This window comes from Octopus bimaculoides, chromosome 1 (genome assembly GCF_046866305.1).
Source record: "Octopus bimaculoides isolate indiv1 chromosome 1, ASM4686630v1, whole genome shotgun sequence".
NCBI lineage: Eukaryota > Metazoa > Mollusca > Cephalopoda > Octopoda > Octopodidae > Octopus > Octopus bimaculoides.
The window spans coordinates 41,754,769-41,771,786 of record NC_142928.1 but is presented as its reverse complement, the minus strand read 5'-3'; the positions used below and the strand labels follow the sequence as shown (position 1 = coordinate 41,771,786).

The window sequence follows — 17,018 nt, the reverse complement described above, 5'->3', positions numbered from 1 at the left end:
ATGTTCTATTGTCGAAATCATCGGAATTCAAGTGTGTGTGTGTGTGTGTGTGTGTGTGTGTGTGTGCGCGCGCGCGTCGTTGTTTAGTTTTATATCAAGATTTCTTGCCAATAGAGAAAGAGCCGGTTTCTAACCTAGATCCAAGGCTCCGTCACTGGGATTTCAACATAACATGTATGTATTATCATGCATATAGTTGCTATGTGTGTAGGAAGGTAGGTAGATATGTATGTATGAGTGTATAACATTCGAAAAAGAGATGGAGTGCATATTTGAGACCGCCGTCCGCAGTAATACTATAAACGAAATGGGGGGGGGGAGAAACTACGCTTTTCATCTTCTATAAGGTATGGGGGACTTGGAGAAATAGTTATACTAAAAACTCCAACGTCGAATGTTTGAGTTAAGTCTGCGCACATACTCGTATTTCAACCAGAGTACAAGAAATTAATGTACGCGCAAAAGGTTACTTGCTTAAATTAATATAGAAATTACTAATTCTACATATTATGTTGCGCACAAAGACTACTAAAGATCAGTGAGAATAGCAGGATTTGAACGAAGAGCAGAGCGGTACGAACTACTAAACTAGATACAACAAAACATCCAGTTCCGAGCACTGTTGCACATTCTCTCTCATTGTCTCTCTCTCTCATAAGCACCAGACTTCAGAGTTATAGAAGAGTAAACATGAGATAACACGACGTTCATACAAGGAATAAGCAACACATGATAAATAAAATGAAATTGCATCAGCAAAAATCGAAATTAGGTTTAAGACTCAGCTCGCACTGAATACGTTGCTTTTTCTACAACATCAAACTTTTGTCATAAGATATGTTTACTATTTTTACTTAAAAGACAAAAAAAAAAAGCTACAATTGTCGTGTGACAATCAAATTAATCAAGCGTGTATTTATAGCGAGCAGAGGCCACTGTAAACGCGTCTCTCTATAAAGGGAGTGACACTGATTGGTCACAGCAAAGTAAAGTCGGTGCAGCTTCATCAGAACGAGGCTGGTCGTCAGCTAGGCTCCAAATTAGAATTTTCCTCGAAAATGGCAGGATTAGAACAAGACTTAACGTGTTCTATGTGTTTTGAACTATTTACTAATCCAAAAGCGCTTCCATGTCTACATACTTTTTGCCAAGATTGTTTACACCAATATATAATGAACAAGGAGGATTGTGTTCGGCAAACAGGTCATTTAACATGTCCAATTTGCCGTTCAGCTTCCAAACCCCCTGAACCAATAGATCCTGACCCTGGAAAATGGGCCCAATCATTTTCTAGTAATCATCTTATTACAAGCCTTTTAGACAGATATGCCGCTCAACGAAATCATCAGCCTGAAACTTCTGATAATCTTAGAGACGTTCCTGAAGTGGTTTGTTCATGTACTAAGAACCCAGCTGTTCGATGGTGTGAACAATGTTCCTATCCTCTCTGCAATGTTTGTGAATCCGAACATGATAAATACCATGTTATTGTCGATATGACATCTAAGCACGTAAACAATACTTCAGGTGCTGAATCGAAACTGGAAAATTCATGTCCTAAACATCCAGGTAAATATAATTGTATTGGTTTTTAAATTTTATTTAACATATTCGTCTGTACCTTTTTATACTACACCCACTAATAAATTAAATAGACGATAAATTTAGCTTAAAACTTGCTCATTTTAATGCATGCTTATTATATTCCTTGTAGATAAGCCCAAAATACAATATGAATATTTTAATTCTATATTTAAATTTCAACAGCTTGGCCTGTCTACCTTCCCCCTCCTGGGGTCTACAAAACTAGTATCATTGAAATTAATTACTCATTGCAATGTGTTGGGGTCGAAATCGGGCGACACTTGCCTACAAATGAAAGGTTTTATGCCTTGGAAAGAAATCGATATTTGATGCTATACAATAATCCTTATTGTTGCTAAACTCATTTTGTATTAAATTAATTGAATAAGGAAAACCAGCAATGGCATATTTTTATTCAGTTTCCACATTAGACATTATATAAACGAATGTTGCAACAATTTACGTAGTGCTCTCTCTTTAGTTTCAGTTTCACCGAAACTTAGAATATTTCGTGTGTTAACTAATGTTTTAAAACCATATTTGAAGTTCTTTTCAACTCAGCTACTTCTTCGGTGTTACTTGTAATATTCTGTTGGTATTCTATAAATACACAAAAATATATGGAATCAATTCCACTACTTCAAGCGTGTATCGTAAAAACATAAACACACTGTATGTAACATTATTTATTGGTGTGTTCGTGTGTTCGTCTGTGCCTGCTCCTGTATTTAGACATTCGTTCAATGTTAGCATAGTTCTGTTTAAAAGGCATCTCTTTATATAGTGAAAAACCCCACCACTAGTTTCAACAATATTGGATAATGCATTAACAGAAATTTGTTCTTCAACAGGCGTGACCACTATGTATAGTTTAAAGCAATGTTTCGCTAAAATGGACATGTTGTCAAATTACCATTTAGTTTCATTTTACTCTCCTCTGAATTCAATCAAGTTGTTACGAATGACCGTGGAAATGATGAAACGACGAGATTATTCCTTTATTTCAAAATGATTCATCGCTCCCAAAGAAAGTCTGCCTTTTTTTTTTTTTTTTCTTCGGGAGACGAAATCCTTTTTCTTATCGATTAATTCGTCAGTAACAGTGGATCTTGTGGCAATGATTTTGATTCTGCTTGTAATTTGTTAGACATGTATAACTGTCCCGTGACATAAAATGATACAATAAGAAACTCGATAAGACGTATTTCTTTTTGATTTATTTATATTTTTTCCATTCATTTCTGTGTTAGAAAATATATAGTTTTACTAATATCATTACTTCAATTGAATACACATTAAAAAAAATATCCAGATAGCTTGTTTTTTTCTGTAGTTTGACAGTTTTTGTGTCCCGTTTTTACCATTTTCACCACACATATACAGATAGGCGCGTGTACACACACACACACACACACACATCTCTTTATCTCGTTATTCTGAGTTGTCCTTCATTCTTGTGAAGTGGAAAGTGCTTGTGGATTTATAGTTTGTGAGGATCAATTTGGTTTTGTTTGTATTGTTTTGTTTTTTTTCTTCATAGGTAATTAGGTTTAGATAATGCTTAGATATTCGTTTCTAATATTGGGAGGTTCTGTGGCTTATATATATATATAAGTTTTTAGTAAATAGTGTTATGTGGTAGATTTAAAGATGTAATACGGATCATTTATAATCGATTGAACTAGTTTCTATTTTAGAGAAAAGTGTTTCAGTTAGATGAAGAAACTCTATAACACCTGAATAATTTTGAGAATAAGATATTGAATGAACAATGGCGCAATAAAAGGCTTATATATAATTTCACTTTTAAATAAAATCACTAAAAATTAGAAAATCTATCTGAATAGTCACCATGTAAAAAGTACGTGTTGATAAACTAACAAGGAACATCTTGCAATGGCAAAATTTATTGCTTCCATGCCATTCACAGAAAATTGTAGTGAAATATTTTGGGGGCTCTTTCACTTGTCTGTAGATGAGTAACTGCTGGGATTCTGAAAAGAACGTTCCTGAAGAATACAGGATTACTTCAAATCTATATCTAATAATACAATGGTTTCTAATAGTAAATGATTGCATAATATACTCGTTTTACTATATATGTAGAGTTGTGTGTATTAAAATATAAATAGATCAAGCCTCGTGAATAAAATCGATAGGGTATAATAAGGGAAATAATCCCTAAATTTTATATCAATATATCTACAAATTTAGGAATATACTGTTTTTCCTTATTTGCCATTAGTAGTGCAACAATTTGTGTCTTTTCCTTTATTGTGGTGTGTGCACGCGCGCTTTTATAGATATCCACTTCTTTAAATCCAATCTATGATTTTATACGGGAAATGGGAAACCGAGGGGCTTAACCAGGTAAGAGAACTACTGATTTAGATAAAGGGAGATTGGTGGCAAGAGTGCAAATGTCAGAATTTCTAAATTATGTTATCAGTTTTTATGTGTTAGAATCAGTTTTTTTTTTTTTATGAAATTGTGGACCAGCATTTTCATTAATGGGTTCGTCGCAACTCTATTCTTTTAATACCTCTAATTACATATTTATAAACATTTTTTGTATTTGTTTTGCAATATTGAGGTTCATTTTGTCAATAAAAAACTCACTAATTATGTTTTGCTTCATTTTATCATCATCATCATAATCATCCGTTTATTAGGTAAGTTGTAAACTGATAGGCATAAAAAGTAAAATCTAACCAGTGCACGAGTTTTATTGGCAAAATGATCCTCCCAAGGTAAATAAGATTTTCTATTAGTGTTCTGCTAGCATCCCCTACCAGCAAAAAAAAAAAAAACCCTCTAAAAGGGAAAATGCTGCTGTGTTCCTAGCTTTAAAGGAAGCTGCTAGTTACAAACGTTTTTGTTCCTTTTTTGCTTTGTTTTAATATCCTCTTGCTTGTCTTTTTGAAAATTCTAATAAACCTTTTTGATACAAACCTGGCTGAAACCGAATCTGGCTCTGAGTACAAATATCTTGTTTTCATAAGTTTTGAATGAAAATCTTCCACCAAACCTTAGTCACAATTTATGTTCATAACACTAGCTGAATGATAACTAAGTTATTTTACTAAATTCTTTGTTATATTTAAAGTAATTGAAAGAAACACAGTAACGAAAGGGTTAAAACTGAAATAAATACAAAAGGCGAAATATTTTAAAATGATACCAAATAAGGTTTGATGGAATGCATTTTATGTTTTTAAGGCCAAACCAACTCTGGTATAATTATGTCAGGCTCCACAATTTTGGATAATTTACTTGATAGATACTGGTGTACCTGATTTGGTTCTATGCTCAAGCAAACTGATACAAATTAACTTTCCAACCATGGGGTTTTGAGTTCAATTCCATGGCATGAACTTGGACAAATGCCGTCTACTCTTGCCTTGAGTAAAATAAAGCCTTGTGAGTGGATTTGAAAGATGGAAACTGAGAGAAGCCTGGTGTATATATGCATGATGTGTGTGCTCTTGACTCCTTGTCTTAACATCACATGCTAGTTTTAAATAAACATCACTATCATACAAGCGGTGCCATTCATATGTAATTTTCCAAGAAATCATATCTGATTATGTTTAGAGGATTAGGGAGAAATGTTACCTTACTTCAAAACAGGTGATAAGGAAGGACATCTACCTCAGGGAATTTCATCCGACCCATGTGTGCATTGTAAAGTGTCTGCATATAATCATCAATGACAATGATTATATTCTTTCACTTGTTTCAGTCATTTGACTGTGGCCATACTGGAGCACTGCCTTTTAAAGAGTTTTAGTTGAAGAAATCAGTCCCAGGACTGATTTTTTTTTGTAAGCCAAGTACTTCTTCTATCAGTCTCTTGCCAAACTGCTAAGTTATAGGGACATAAACACACCAGCATCAGTTGTCAAGCGATGACAGTGGGGGACAAACATGGATACAATGACACACATAAATGCACACACACACATACTCATTACTCCTCCATTACTGTTCTGACCTCGTCTACAGAATTCATATCTTTTCCTGTCCAAATGATTTTGAAGAGTGTGGAATGAATGATAATCAGATGGAGCAATGTTTTGCTTTAGGAGTTCAATAAAGGCAACAGAAAGTGCGAGGAATATTAATGCAATATATGAGGATTGGACAATGTGTTAGCCAGTGTCAATGGTGGTTTGAGAAATTCTGAGCTGGAAACTACAGCCTAGAAGATGAACCTCGTCCTGGAAGATATATAGAGCTCGATGGGCACATCCTGCAAACCCTGATGGAACAAAATCCCATCATAACTGTTGAGGAACTAGCAGAGCGGCTTGGATTTGGTCATTCAACCATTCATCGACATCCACATGTCATCAGAAAAGTCAGCAAATTGGGTCAATGGGTTCCTGACAAACTTTCTGAGTAATCACACACAAAGAGTGAATGTGTGCTCTTCTTCGTTGTCATGTCTAACAAATGAACGTTTTTTTTGGATCAAAAGTGACAGGTAATGAGTAATGGGTTCTCTATAAAAGTATCAAGCACTGAAGACAGTGGGTAAGGAAAGGAGAAACATTGGCAAATATGGTGAGTCTGGCATAGTTTCCCATTCAAACTGCTCCAGCCTTTGGTATGTCATCTTCGCTGTATGTGGCTGAGTGTTATCCTGATGGAAGAACACCTTTCGTCTTGAAACCAGAGACAGTTGTTTTTCTTCTAGTGCTAACTTAAGCTGCTTGCAGTAGATCTCCTTTGTTATCGTTTGGTTTGTGTTTAAAAGTTCAAAGTGGACTAAATTTTTCATATCACACCAAACAGATAACACCTTATGTGGGTGAAAACCTTCTTTAACGTGATTGTTGCCAGCGTCGCCTTACCGGCACGTGAAAAAACAACATTTGGGCATGATCGTTGCCAGTGCTGCTGGACTGGCCCCCATGCCGGTAGCACGTAAAAGACACCTTTTGAGCATGGTTGTTGCCAGAACCACCTGACTGGTCCTTGTGCCAATGTCACGTAAAAGCATCCACTACTCTCTCAGCGTGGTTGGTGCTAGGAAGGGTATCCAGCTATAGAAACTTTGCCAGATCAGATTGAGCCTGGTGCAGCCTCTAGCTCACCAGTCCTCAGTCAAACCATCCAACCCATGCCAGCAAGCAAAGTGTACGTTAAATGATGATATATATTGTGTTTTCAAATAGTATAAGAAATGTATATTTGATTAGCCTAAGAGAGGTGTTAGTTGGAGTTGGTAGTACAAAAACTTGAAGTTGACGTCAAAGGTTTCATATACCAACTATACAGTTCTGATGGGTATTGTGTGAACATCAGGAGATTATGTATTATATTAGTTATGTGTTTATGTTGCTGAGTCTTACTTTAAGAAGTCTTTATTGTTACACTAAAAACTAGCTGTCAGTATTGGGTTGAAATCATCATCATCATCGTTCAACGTCTGCTTTCCATGCTAGCATGGGTTGGACGATTTGACTGAGGACTGGTGCAACCGGATGGCTACACCAGGCTCCAATCTAATTTGGCAGAGTTTCTACAGCTGGATGCCCTTCCTAACGCCAACCACTCAGAGAGTGTAGTGGGTGCTTTTACGTGTCACCCGCACGAAGACGGCCACGCTCGAAATGGTGTCTTTTATGTGCCACCCGCACAAGAGCTAGTCCAGGGGCACTTGCAACGATCTCGCTCGAAAACATGTAAAAATTTTCACTAAACCCACAATTTGGTTTAATCTTACTAATTTAAAATTAGTTTCTCTAATACAGTAAAATGAAATTGTAATTTCACTCAACAGAGCTTCCTGATGATACTACAAAAACAATTTGGCTTCATTATTTATTGTCATCATAGGGATAGTGTCAAAAAAACTTTAGCATTGGCTTGCAATCTTTTTTCCACATTGCATTGCAAAGTAAGTTAACTTTTCAGTAATGAACTGAGAACTGTCCATGTTCTAGATGATATGTTATGGGCACCAAAGTTAACAAGTATGTCAATGCAGTATGATTGGAATTAGGTTGCTAATGCAATGGCAACAATGAGTAATTGTCTAGTCAGATATAAACTTAATACAGTAACCATAACAATTTTGACAATTGGTATAGAACTGTAATGTTAAAGTAGTTTCTGTTACAAAATTTCTTGAGGAGGTTGTGCTGCATTTATATATATATATATATATATATATATACATATATATATATATATATATATTCAGTTCATTATTATTAGTTTGGCAAGATATACTGTTGCCCCTGGCTCATTATAAATGTGTAGCATAGGCAGGTTATATATTTTGTGGCCTAACAATTATAGACTAAATATTTTTTATTCACTATCAGACTTGTCTAGAGGACTTCATTTTGGGTGGCTTAACGTAGCTTGTTTTTGAATTTGTTTTCCCCTGGTGTGTGTGTGTGTGTGTGTGAATTGTTGGTATTTTTTAACGATGTTAGGAGTGTATTTCTCTGTGTCACCAATAGTTCATTAACTGGCCTTACTCAAGATCTGTGAAAGAATCTGCTAAATAGTTGTCTCTCAAAGATCCTATTTAATTTTTTTTTATGTATTCTGTCCAAACAAAATAATCTATACATTGTCACATACCTTGTATCAGGACTGTCTAGTCTTCCCCATCTGTAAACATCTTTCCTCACACTTTATGGAATATTCTCATCACACTCTTATCCCTGCTGTACTACTTATACTCCTCCTCACTGTTCCCTGTAGATAGCCCCCAATACATCTATGACACCATATATTTCTCTCTCTCTCCTCCACCTTTCCTATCTTACTGGGGTAGCCAGATATTTCCTCTACAGTAAGAACTATCTCTGTCCCTCTATTATACTCTAACTTCTCACCTGGCACACAGCCACTTTCCTCTCTTAGCTGAGAGGTTTTCGTCTTCCAAGCTACTTGGTGACCCTGCCACATAAAAAGTACCCAGTACACTCTCGGAGTGGTTGGTGTTAGGAAGGGCATCTAGCTGTAGAAACCATACCAAAACAGACGGATGGAGCCTGGTGTAGCTCTCAGGTTTGCCAGTTGCTGTCAAACTGTCCAACCAATGCTTGTATGGAAAACAGATGTTAAATGATGATGATGGAGCTACCTGAACAATATTTTGAATAAATAAAATTTCTGTGTAATATACTGTTTTAAATTAAAGACTGGTTTGCAAGGTTATAATTTTGCTTGCTTAACTCAATTGGCCACTTTTTCTTAATCATTTTATATTTAGTTTCATTTGAATCTTGTCTTGAAATAGTAGATATTATCAGCTCTTGCATACATATGGTATTTTTCACTGCCTTGCTATACTTAAACATAGAACTGTATTCTTTGCAGAGATAACAGCTGACATTAGTATATTCTTTAAAAAGTTAATCTACTGGGAGTTTTAATTGGCAGTTATCTTTCAAATTCATTGTATGTTGTATCTTCTTTCAAGTAACTAGCGCATGGAAATACTCACAGTAACTTCTAACCTATTTTACGTCAGTTGGAATTTATTTTTAAATTTGAAATGATTTCGCTACATGAGCATAGTTTAACTTTTTTATAATGTGATTTGAAGAAAACTTTACACTGTTTGGAGAAATAATTTGAAGGTTATATTAAATTCACATCAGATTGTTGGAAATAAAAAGGCTTTCTATTCAAAACGATAGAATTCTTATTCTTTATCTTTCACTTGTTTCATTCATTAGAATGTGGCCATGCTGTGGTACTGCCTTGAAAAGTTTTATTTGAACAGATTGACCCCATTTTTTATTTTTTAAGTTGGGTAGTTGTTCTGTCTGTTTTGCCAAACTGCTAAGTTGTGAGGATGTGAAGAAACTAACACTAGTTAGGTGGAGAGAATGACAAACACGGACACAAAGAAATACATACATAGATGTATATATTACGAGCTTCCACACAGTTTCCATCTACTAAATTCACTCACAAGGCATTGGTTAGCCTGAGGCTATATTAGAAGACACTTGCTCAAGCTGCTATGCAGTGAGACTGAACTTGAAACCATGTGGTTCCAAAGCAAGCTACTTAACCATGCAGCCATGCCAGTGCCTCATCACTTATTATCTGTTTTTAAAGGATTTTAATTTTACCAGTTTGAAATATTGCATTTACTTAATGATTAAATATGAGATAGTATTCAAAAAAGTTTCCATTTAAAACATCTATTCCCAAATCCTTTCAAATATTTAAAGTTACAGAACTTCTTAACATAAAAAAAGCTCACAAATTGTTTAAACTAATCTAATTTTAAGATGTAGATAGTTATCCACTTTGCTTACACTAGTCATAATATCATTACCAAAAAATTATGTTTTTGTTTATGAGTGCTATTTTTACATCAGACCTAATTACTTGTATGGGAGGACTCCTACTGTTGCAAAAAAAACCTCTTCAAACTGAAAGGGTATATTTAGAATTTTGAAGATTTGGACCTTAAAATGATGTGTAGGCATGTTGTTAATTTATGATTGTAATTACTACACATTAACGCTCAAAACTATCTTTTTTCTTAAAGTTCTGTTTTTAAAAGGAAAAGATGGCTAATAAAGTGTTGTAAACGACCTGTTTAGAGTAGTTAAATTTAGAAACTAGATAAAGCATGTTGTTGTAGGAGTGTTAATTTATATTTTTGATTGAAAATATGCAGGTCACACTTATTAACCACACTATTATGATAAAGAATTGCAAAACACTAAGATGTTACCTTTAATCATTTTGTGACTCACCCATGCTGGCATGGAAAATGGAGATTTAAATGATGATGATGATTTCTTATGGAACATAGTGGCATTGTGTTTCAATTAACTGTTTAAATTTGAAGGGGGTTTAGTAAAAACAAAATAACTTTGCTGTTAAGCTTTTGCTCAGAACATTTCTTGAAAAGTATTCCTTGCATATAAATTATGATAAATTGCATTTTAAATATAAACCTTCTAAAATAGAGCATTTTATATTATTGAACTGTAGGTGGCTTCAGGGGTGTTGATATTAAGTGTTAAACATTTTTATTATATAACAACTGCAAAAAAATGTTTATATTCTTTAATGTATAGTTTCTAATAAATGAATTATAAATCTTAACCTACAACAGATTCTAGTGAATGAAATATCTGAAGATGCTAATTTTGCATTCTCTCAATCTTGCATTATTTCATCTTGGATTTTATTTACTGTAGTTATCTTCCACTGCATAGTTGTTGTTCTTTTCTTACCAATCACATAACATTTCTGCAGCAATACATCCCATATATTTTGATATTTATATTTTAAAATTCATGTTTACTTTGTTTTCACCAGTTTAATGTATATGTAGTAGATCATACTCTTCTCTATCCATTCCAGTTTCTATAAATCTTTGTGCCATCACTGCCTACACACTATCTCAATTCTCATATAGCACTTATTTTTTATTCCGTTTATATATTTGTTTTGCAAGATTCTTGATGTGAAATCGTGTGTTGAAACAGATATTGTTGTATTTGGGGATGGTCATGTTGCCAGTTTAGCCAATAAAAATACACGCACTATATATTTGGTGTTAATTTGCTTCAGCTTTATATTACATTAAGCTTATTTCGGCCAGAGTTCTTTCGTTACACTTTTGTGACCCCAAATACAACAAATACTTATTTTTTTAAATTATTATTATTATCTCAGGTTGACTATGATCATGCAAATTTGATCATGCTGTGATCATGCAAAAAAAAGTCATAGCTGGAATGCTTTTCATTCCAGCTATGACTTTTTGCATGTTCAGGATCAAATTACCTAATATTTCCTTTACTTTTTAAGATACTACTATAGTGTCATTTGGAAATTTGGCTACTATTTTAAGTAGATAGACCAACTATGTAAAGCCTCACTTGGTTTGGCCTTTGCTTTGTTTATGATACATGTAGTTGTCAAAATGTATTTAACTCTAAACCAGCTGTTACCATGTCACAAATTCCTCCTCCAGCATTATTATGTTAGTTACTATTTTCTTTAAGCCATTTGAACTGATAATACATATTTTGTGTATTTTGACTAAAATGTAATTGGTATGTAGAACAGTAATTTTACATATCAATCCTATTCTGCTAGTTTTACATGCACACACGCACACACTTTTGATATGGCTATTTTCAGTGGGAGCATAATAAATGATAATGATATAAACTTATAATTAACTTGTCTAAGTGGGTGCATACACACAGAGGCATGTGTGTTGTAATTTTATTTCTTTTTTATTTATTTCTCTTGATAGTTGTATTAATATTTTTTTGTTTTCTAATTTCAGATAAAAATCAAAATTTGTACTGCTTGAAATGTAGTGCATTTTGCTGTGATAAGTGTGCATCTGTAGACCATGAATTTTGTGAAAAAGTTTATCCCTTGAAATTAGCTGTCGAAAACAAATTGCAGTTGGGTCAAGTTTATAACTCCATCTTGAGTCTCCAAAAGGACAATATAAATTATCTACGAGAGCTTATCACAAAGAAACTGGACAAGAACAAAAGCCATGGGGACACTCTTAAGCAAGGAATTCAGTCAATTCGGATTCGTGTTAACAAGCTCCTTTTGGAGCAGGAAGAAAAACTTCTGGATCAAGTACACACTAACTCCCTGATTAAGATAAATTTATTGAAAAAAATACAAGAAGATTGTGATAATAGTATTGAAATGTTAAATACAAAGGTTGAGGTGATAAATAGTGCCTTATCAGTGAAAAATTCCCAAGAAAGGGAATTCTTAAAGATTTGGGATGATGTTTCAAGTTTTATGACCAAAAACACCTCTCAGCATAGAGAAATAAAAACTAAGTTGGAAAATATTCATATTTCTGATATTCATTTTGAACCGGGAGCTGCTGTGTGGGACATTCTCCGCCACACTTCAAATCTTGGTAAGCTTACTGATTCCACGCAGTCTGACATTTTTACTCATGAAGTATTCTCTCCAACGAGAAAGCTTTCAAGCACACGGCGATTGTCTTTTAGGTACAGTACTAACCTTTTAATGGATTCTGAGCTTAGTGTTCATCTGACTGGTATATGTGTAACTGCACAGGATTCTGTTGTAGTCAGTGATTACACAAACAGGAAGCTGAAAATGATTACTAAAGATAACCATTTAACTTGCTGTGAGCTGATGTCTGGCCCCTACGGAATCGATTACATAGCCAGTCTGTCCGAAGTAGTTGTTACGCTTCCAGATATTTTGAAAATTGCATTTGTCTCTGAAACAATGACCCTTAAAAAACAACTAAGTGTTGCGAAGGCATATTGGGCAGTGGCCTATGATGAATCTAAAATGACTCTAGTATGTTGTTCTTCAAATCCACCTGCTATAGATATTTTGTATGATGGAGTTCTGATCAAAACAATTGGGTTTGAAAATGAACGCAGACCACTATTTTGTGAACCTGAATATATAACCGTCAGTTGTCATCAAAAATTTATTGTTTCAGATTGGAAAAAAAAAAGTTTATTTTGTTGTGATAAATCTGGTAGGGTTTCTTCAGCCTTTATTGGTGACTATGGTGTCAACCAGTTACAATGTCCTTTAGGTGTTACTCTAGATGCAGATGGTTTTATCTACTTAGCAGATAAAGATAGCAATAGAATTTATAAATTTACCCCAGAAATGACATTTGATAGTATTTATCTTTCAGATGAGGATGAAATTGAACAACCTGTTTCACTGGCTTTTAACTCTGTAGGTCAACTTTTTGTCATTGAAATTCCTGGTCTGTTGAAATTTTATGGCTAGAATTTACATCCTTACAAATTATTGGCTGATCACTCAAATCTTTTTGATTGATTACTTAATAATATATGAAGATGTATCATTAATTACCTGCAATCCACTTAAATTTTTTTCCCTATTGACAAGAAAATTAGTTGTGTGTGCATCAGATGTCTCTCTCTAGTCATTGTGGGACATGTTCAAATTTGAAACATCAATTGTTATGATAAACATAGCCTAGTCTCTTGTGGATTATTTCATAATCAGAACCAGTACAAATTTGCATATTCTTTACCACTTCATCAGTAGTTACCCATCTGTTCAACAGAACCTTATTATGGACACATTCAATACGTTCGTGATCAGCACAGGATGTGGTTGGGAAACCGGTTCCTTGTTGCATTACATATATGACCATATTTTAATTTTCAATCTATTTGTAGACAGTCCATAGCAGTAAACTCAGTTCCTGTATTGAAAGCATTTGGTGGATTTTGACTCTTTTTACACCTTCATTCCACAGAAAACAGATCACTCAATACTGTTCTTTTGCAAACCAAACAGAAAGCATAGTGGTTATGATTAAGGTCATAATGACAGAAGACCACATCTAGTGATGTCATCATTGTTTGAACATCCACTTTTCCATCCTTGCATGTATCAAACAAAATTTGTTGAAGTGGACTGTCTGCAGCCAGATGCCTTCACCTGTTTCCAAGCAAGGTAATATTTCCTTATGGCCAGGCATGTCTTCACAAAAGATTGGAGGCAAGTGGTGATGCTTGTTTACAACTATGGCATCATGTCAAGACAAGGTCACACACACACACACACACACACACACACACGTGATGGGTTTCTTTCAATTTCTGTTTACCAGAGCTATTAATGAGGCTTTGGCCAGCCTACATAGCTCTAGCAGAAGATACTTGCCCAAGGTGTCACACTATGAAATGGAACCTGAAACCACATGGTTGGGAAGCGGATCTCTTAACAACACAACCATGATGTGTGTCTAACTAATTCTCCTCCACCCCTTCCTCCAAAAAGGGAAAAACTTATAAGTGTATTGTGGTTAATTCATGATTCGCTCCTGCATGGCTATAGACTTTTAACTTATTCCTTTTAAAATTTTTTGCTGTTTATTAAAATGTCTGCCCTTTCCTTATACATTCTTTTGCATACATGAATTCATAAACATGTTCACAGATACATATGCAATCTGTATTGGAGAATATTCAGACTGAATGATTTGAGCAGACAGATGCATGCATACAATTCATTAGCCAGTGATTTATTTTCTTTCCTCGGTGAAATTATCAGAAATATGAGATTAAATTTTTTTTTTCTTTCGTGAATAAGGAAACAATTTTACCAGATAACATTGTCAAGATACCCATTGCTATTTTTGAAAGCATTTTCTTAGTTATGTGTTTAGAAACCTTAGATATTTTATGATCTCTGTATTGTATCCAGATTTAAGACTATTTTGTCAATGGAGAAGGGAAGGGCAAGAGGATAAATATTTTAAATGGCTCCCCATTTGTGAAATAAAATAAATGACCTGTTCATGTCCATTAAAATCCTAGTAGTGTAGTAGTATGACTGGATTTTCAATTTTGAGGAATTCCTTCATTTTTATGTCCATTTTTCATGCTGTGAAGGATTAGATTTATATATAATAGTGAGGCATTGTTTTACAGCTGAATGCCTTTCCTATCACTAACCCTTACATGTTTTGTGAGAAAGGGATCTCTTACTCCATATGTCTTCAAAAGTGCAGAGTGTGTGAATGATTTGTTGACAAGGAAATAACATTGTTTGTAGCTCAGCAAATTTTCAGAGAAGCACAAATCTAAGCATTCACACACACATGCATAAATGTATGCATATATATATGTATGTATGTATATAGAATGGGCTTTGTACAGTTCTGTCTCCCAAATTCATTCACAAGGCATTAGTCAGCCTAGTACTGTGGTAAAAGGCACCTTTCCAAGATGTCATACTGTGTGACTGAACTCAAAATCATGTCTGTAAAGTTAACTTTTTAACCACACAGTCATATTGAAAATAAGATTTCAGTTTTAAAATCTGAATTGCTTTTAAGTAGTTTCTTGAAATCTGTTTGTGAATTATGTTTGTTTCCATTTTTTTATGTTCCAACATCGTGCTCCTAAATCTAACCATCTTTGTGCAATCTGCTGGCACAGTCCATATTTAACCTCTTACATACAATTTGTGTAGTTAACATTTTGTGCCTTATTTTATATTTATAAGAAATATATAGTGAACAAATGAACAGTTACTGTATGTGATTCCTCTTAGTAAGATGGTGCAATCTCAGACATGAATATTGTGTTCTTCCTCCAAGCTGGGCACATTAGCATTGTATCTTCCAGTTTACATGAGAAAATTACTGCTGTTTCTTCTTTAAAGAATAGTTTCAGGGAAAACTTTTAGATGTAAAAACATTTGTCCTATTTTATGAAAATATGCATGTTTAGAACCATTGAGAATTTGTGTCTTTTTTATGAAAGAGAGAGTATTTAATATGCATTAATTCATATAAATATTTTCATGATTTCAATAGATTTGAACTGAAACCATTTTACGTCCATCAACACTTGATACTGACAGTCAAACAGCTGCTTCCTTAGCTAGACAGCATGTTTAGTTCTGTTCTTCTACACTATTATTTTACCTCTTTCAGTCATTGCACTGCCTTCAAGGGTTCATTTGATCAAATCAACCCCAGTATTTTAAAGTCTAGTGCTTATTCTATCAGTCTCTTTTTGCTGATACACTAAGTTATGTGGACATGAACAAATCAATACTGATTGTAAAGTACTGAGACAAGCTCAAAGACCCGCACATCTATGCGCACACATATTTGTGTATACACACACACATACACACACAGAATGGGTTTTCATCCATTTTCCTTCTACCAAATTCACTTTCGAGGTATTATTTGGCGCAAGGCTCTAGTGGAAGGTACTTGCTCAAGGTGTCATGCAGTGGGACCAAATCTGAAACCATCTGGTTGCAAAGTGAACTTCTTAACCATACAACTATGCCTATTCTCTTGATATTTTTCAGCAGATATTTTTAAAGATATACAAATGCAGAAGACTGTGCAATTAACTTTTAATACTATGTATTTTTTATTATTTTTCTTATAATTTTGGAGAAATCTTTTAATTTCTACTGCTTAGACTATTGTAAATTTTAAAGCAGTGTTCCTCTTACAATTTGCCATTACATCTAGTTACCAAAGCTCTTATATTCATTCATTGCCGCCATTTCTTTGAAAGTCTATCTTCTGCTTTCTCTTAAGCCTGCATGGGTCTAACGGATTTGTAAAGCTGGACTTTGCATTTGTTCTTATGAGCAAATGCTTTATAGCTAGAATCTCTTAACATCGAACCCCTTTAACAATTATGTACTGGTACCTATCTTCCACAAGAAAAGATATAATTAAAAGCAATATGTAGTTTTTACATTTTCCCAATGTATGCATGTATAGAAAAATTATTCTATTGTTTTACAGTTACAACCATTCCTTATATTTATATATAGTGAACTGAATATTTATTCCTTGTATATGAGTTTAATTTTAAAACCTTATTTTAAATGGTCACAATTTAAGATTTGATCTCTCTACATAGATAGTAAATGTGGACATT

General features: G+C 34.1%; 1 protein-coding gene across 1 annotated transcript; it reads left to right on the top strand.

Moving 5' to 3' along the window:
* The first annotated feature begins 943 nt into the window (after positions 1-943).
* Positions 944-16,388, top strand: LOC106878936 (uncharacterized). The gene is made up of 2 exons (XM_014928304.3): positions 944-1,569; positions 11,882-16,388. The coding sequence occupies exons 1-2, from the start codon at positions 1,059-1,061 to the stop codon at positions 13,351-13,353; spliced, it is 1,983 nt and encodes a 660-aa protein (XP_014783790.1). The 5' UTR covers positions 944-1,058; the 3' UTR covers positions 13,354-16,388.
* Positions 16,389-17,018: the final 630 nt, after the last annotated feature.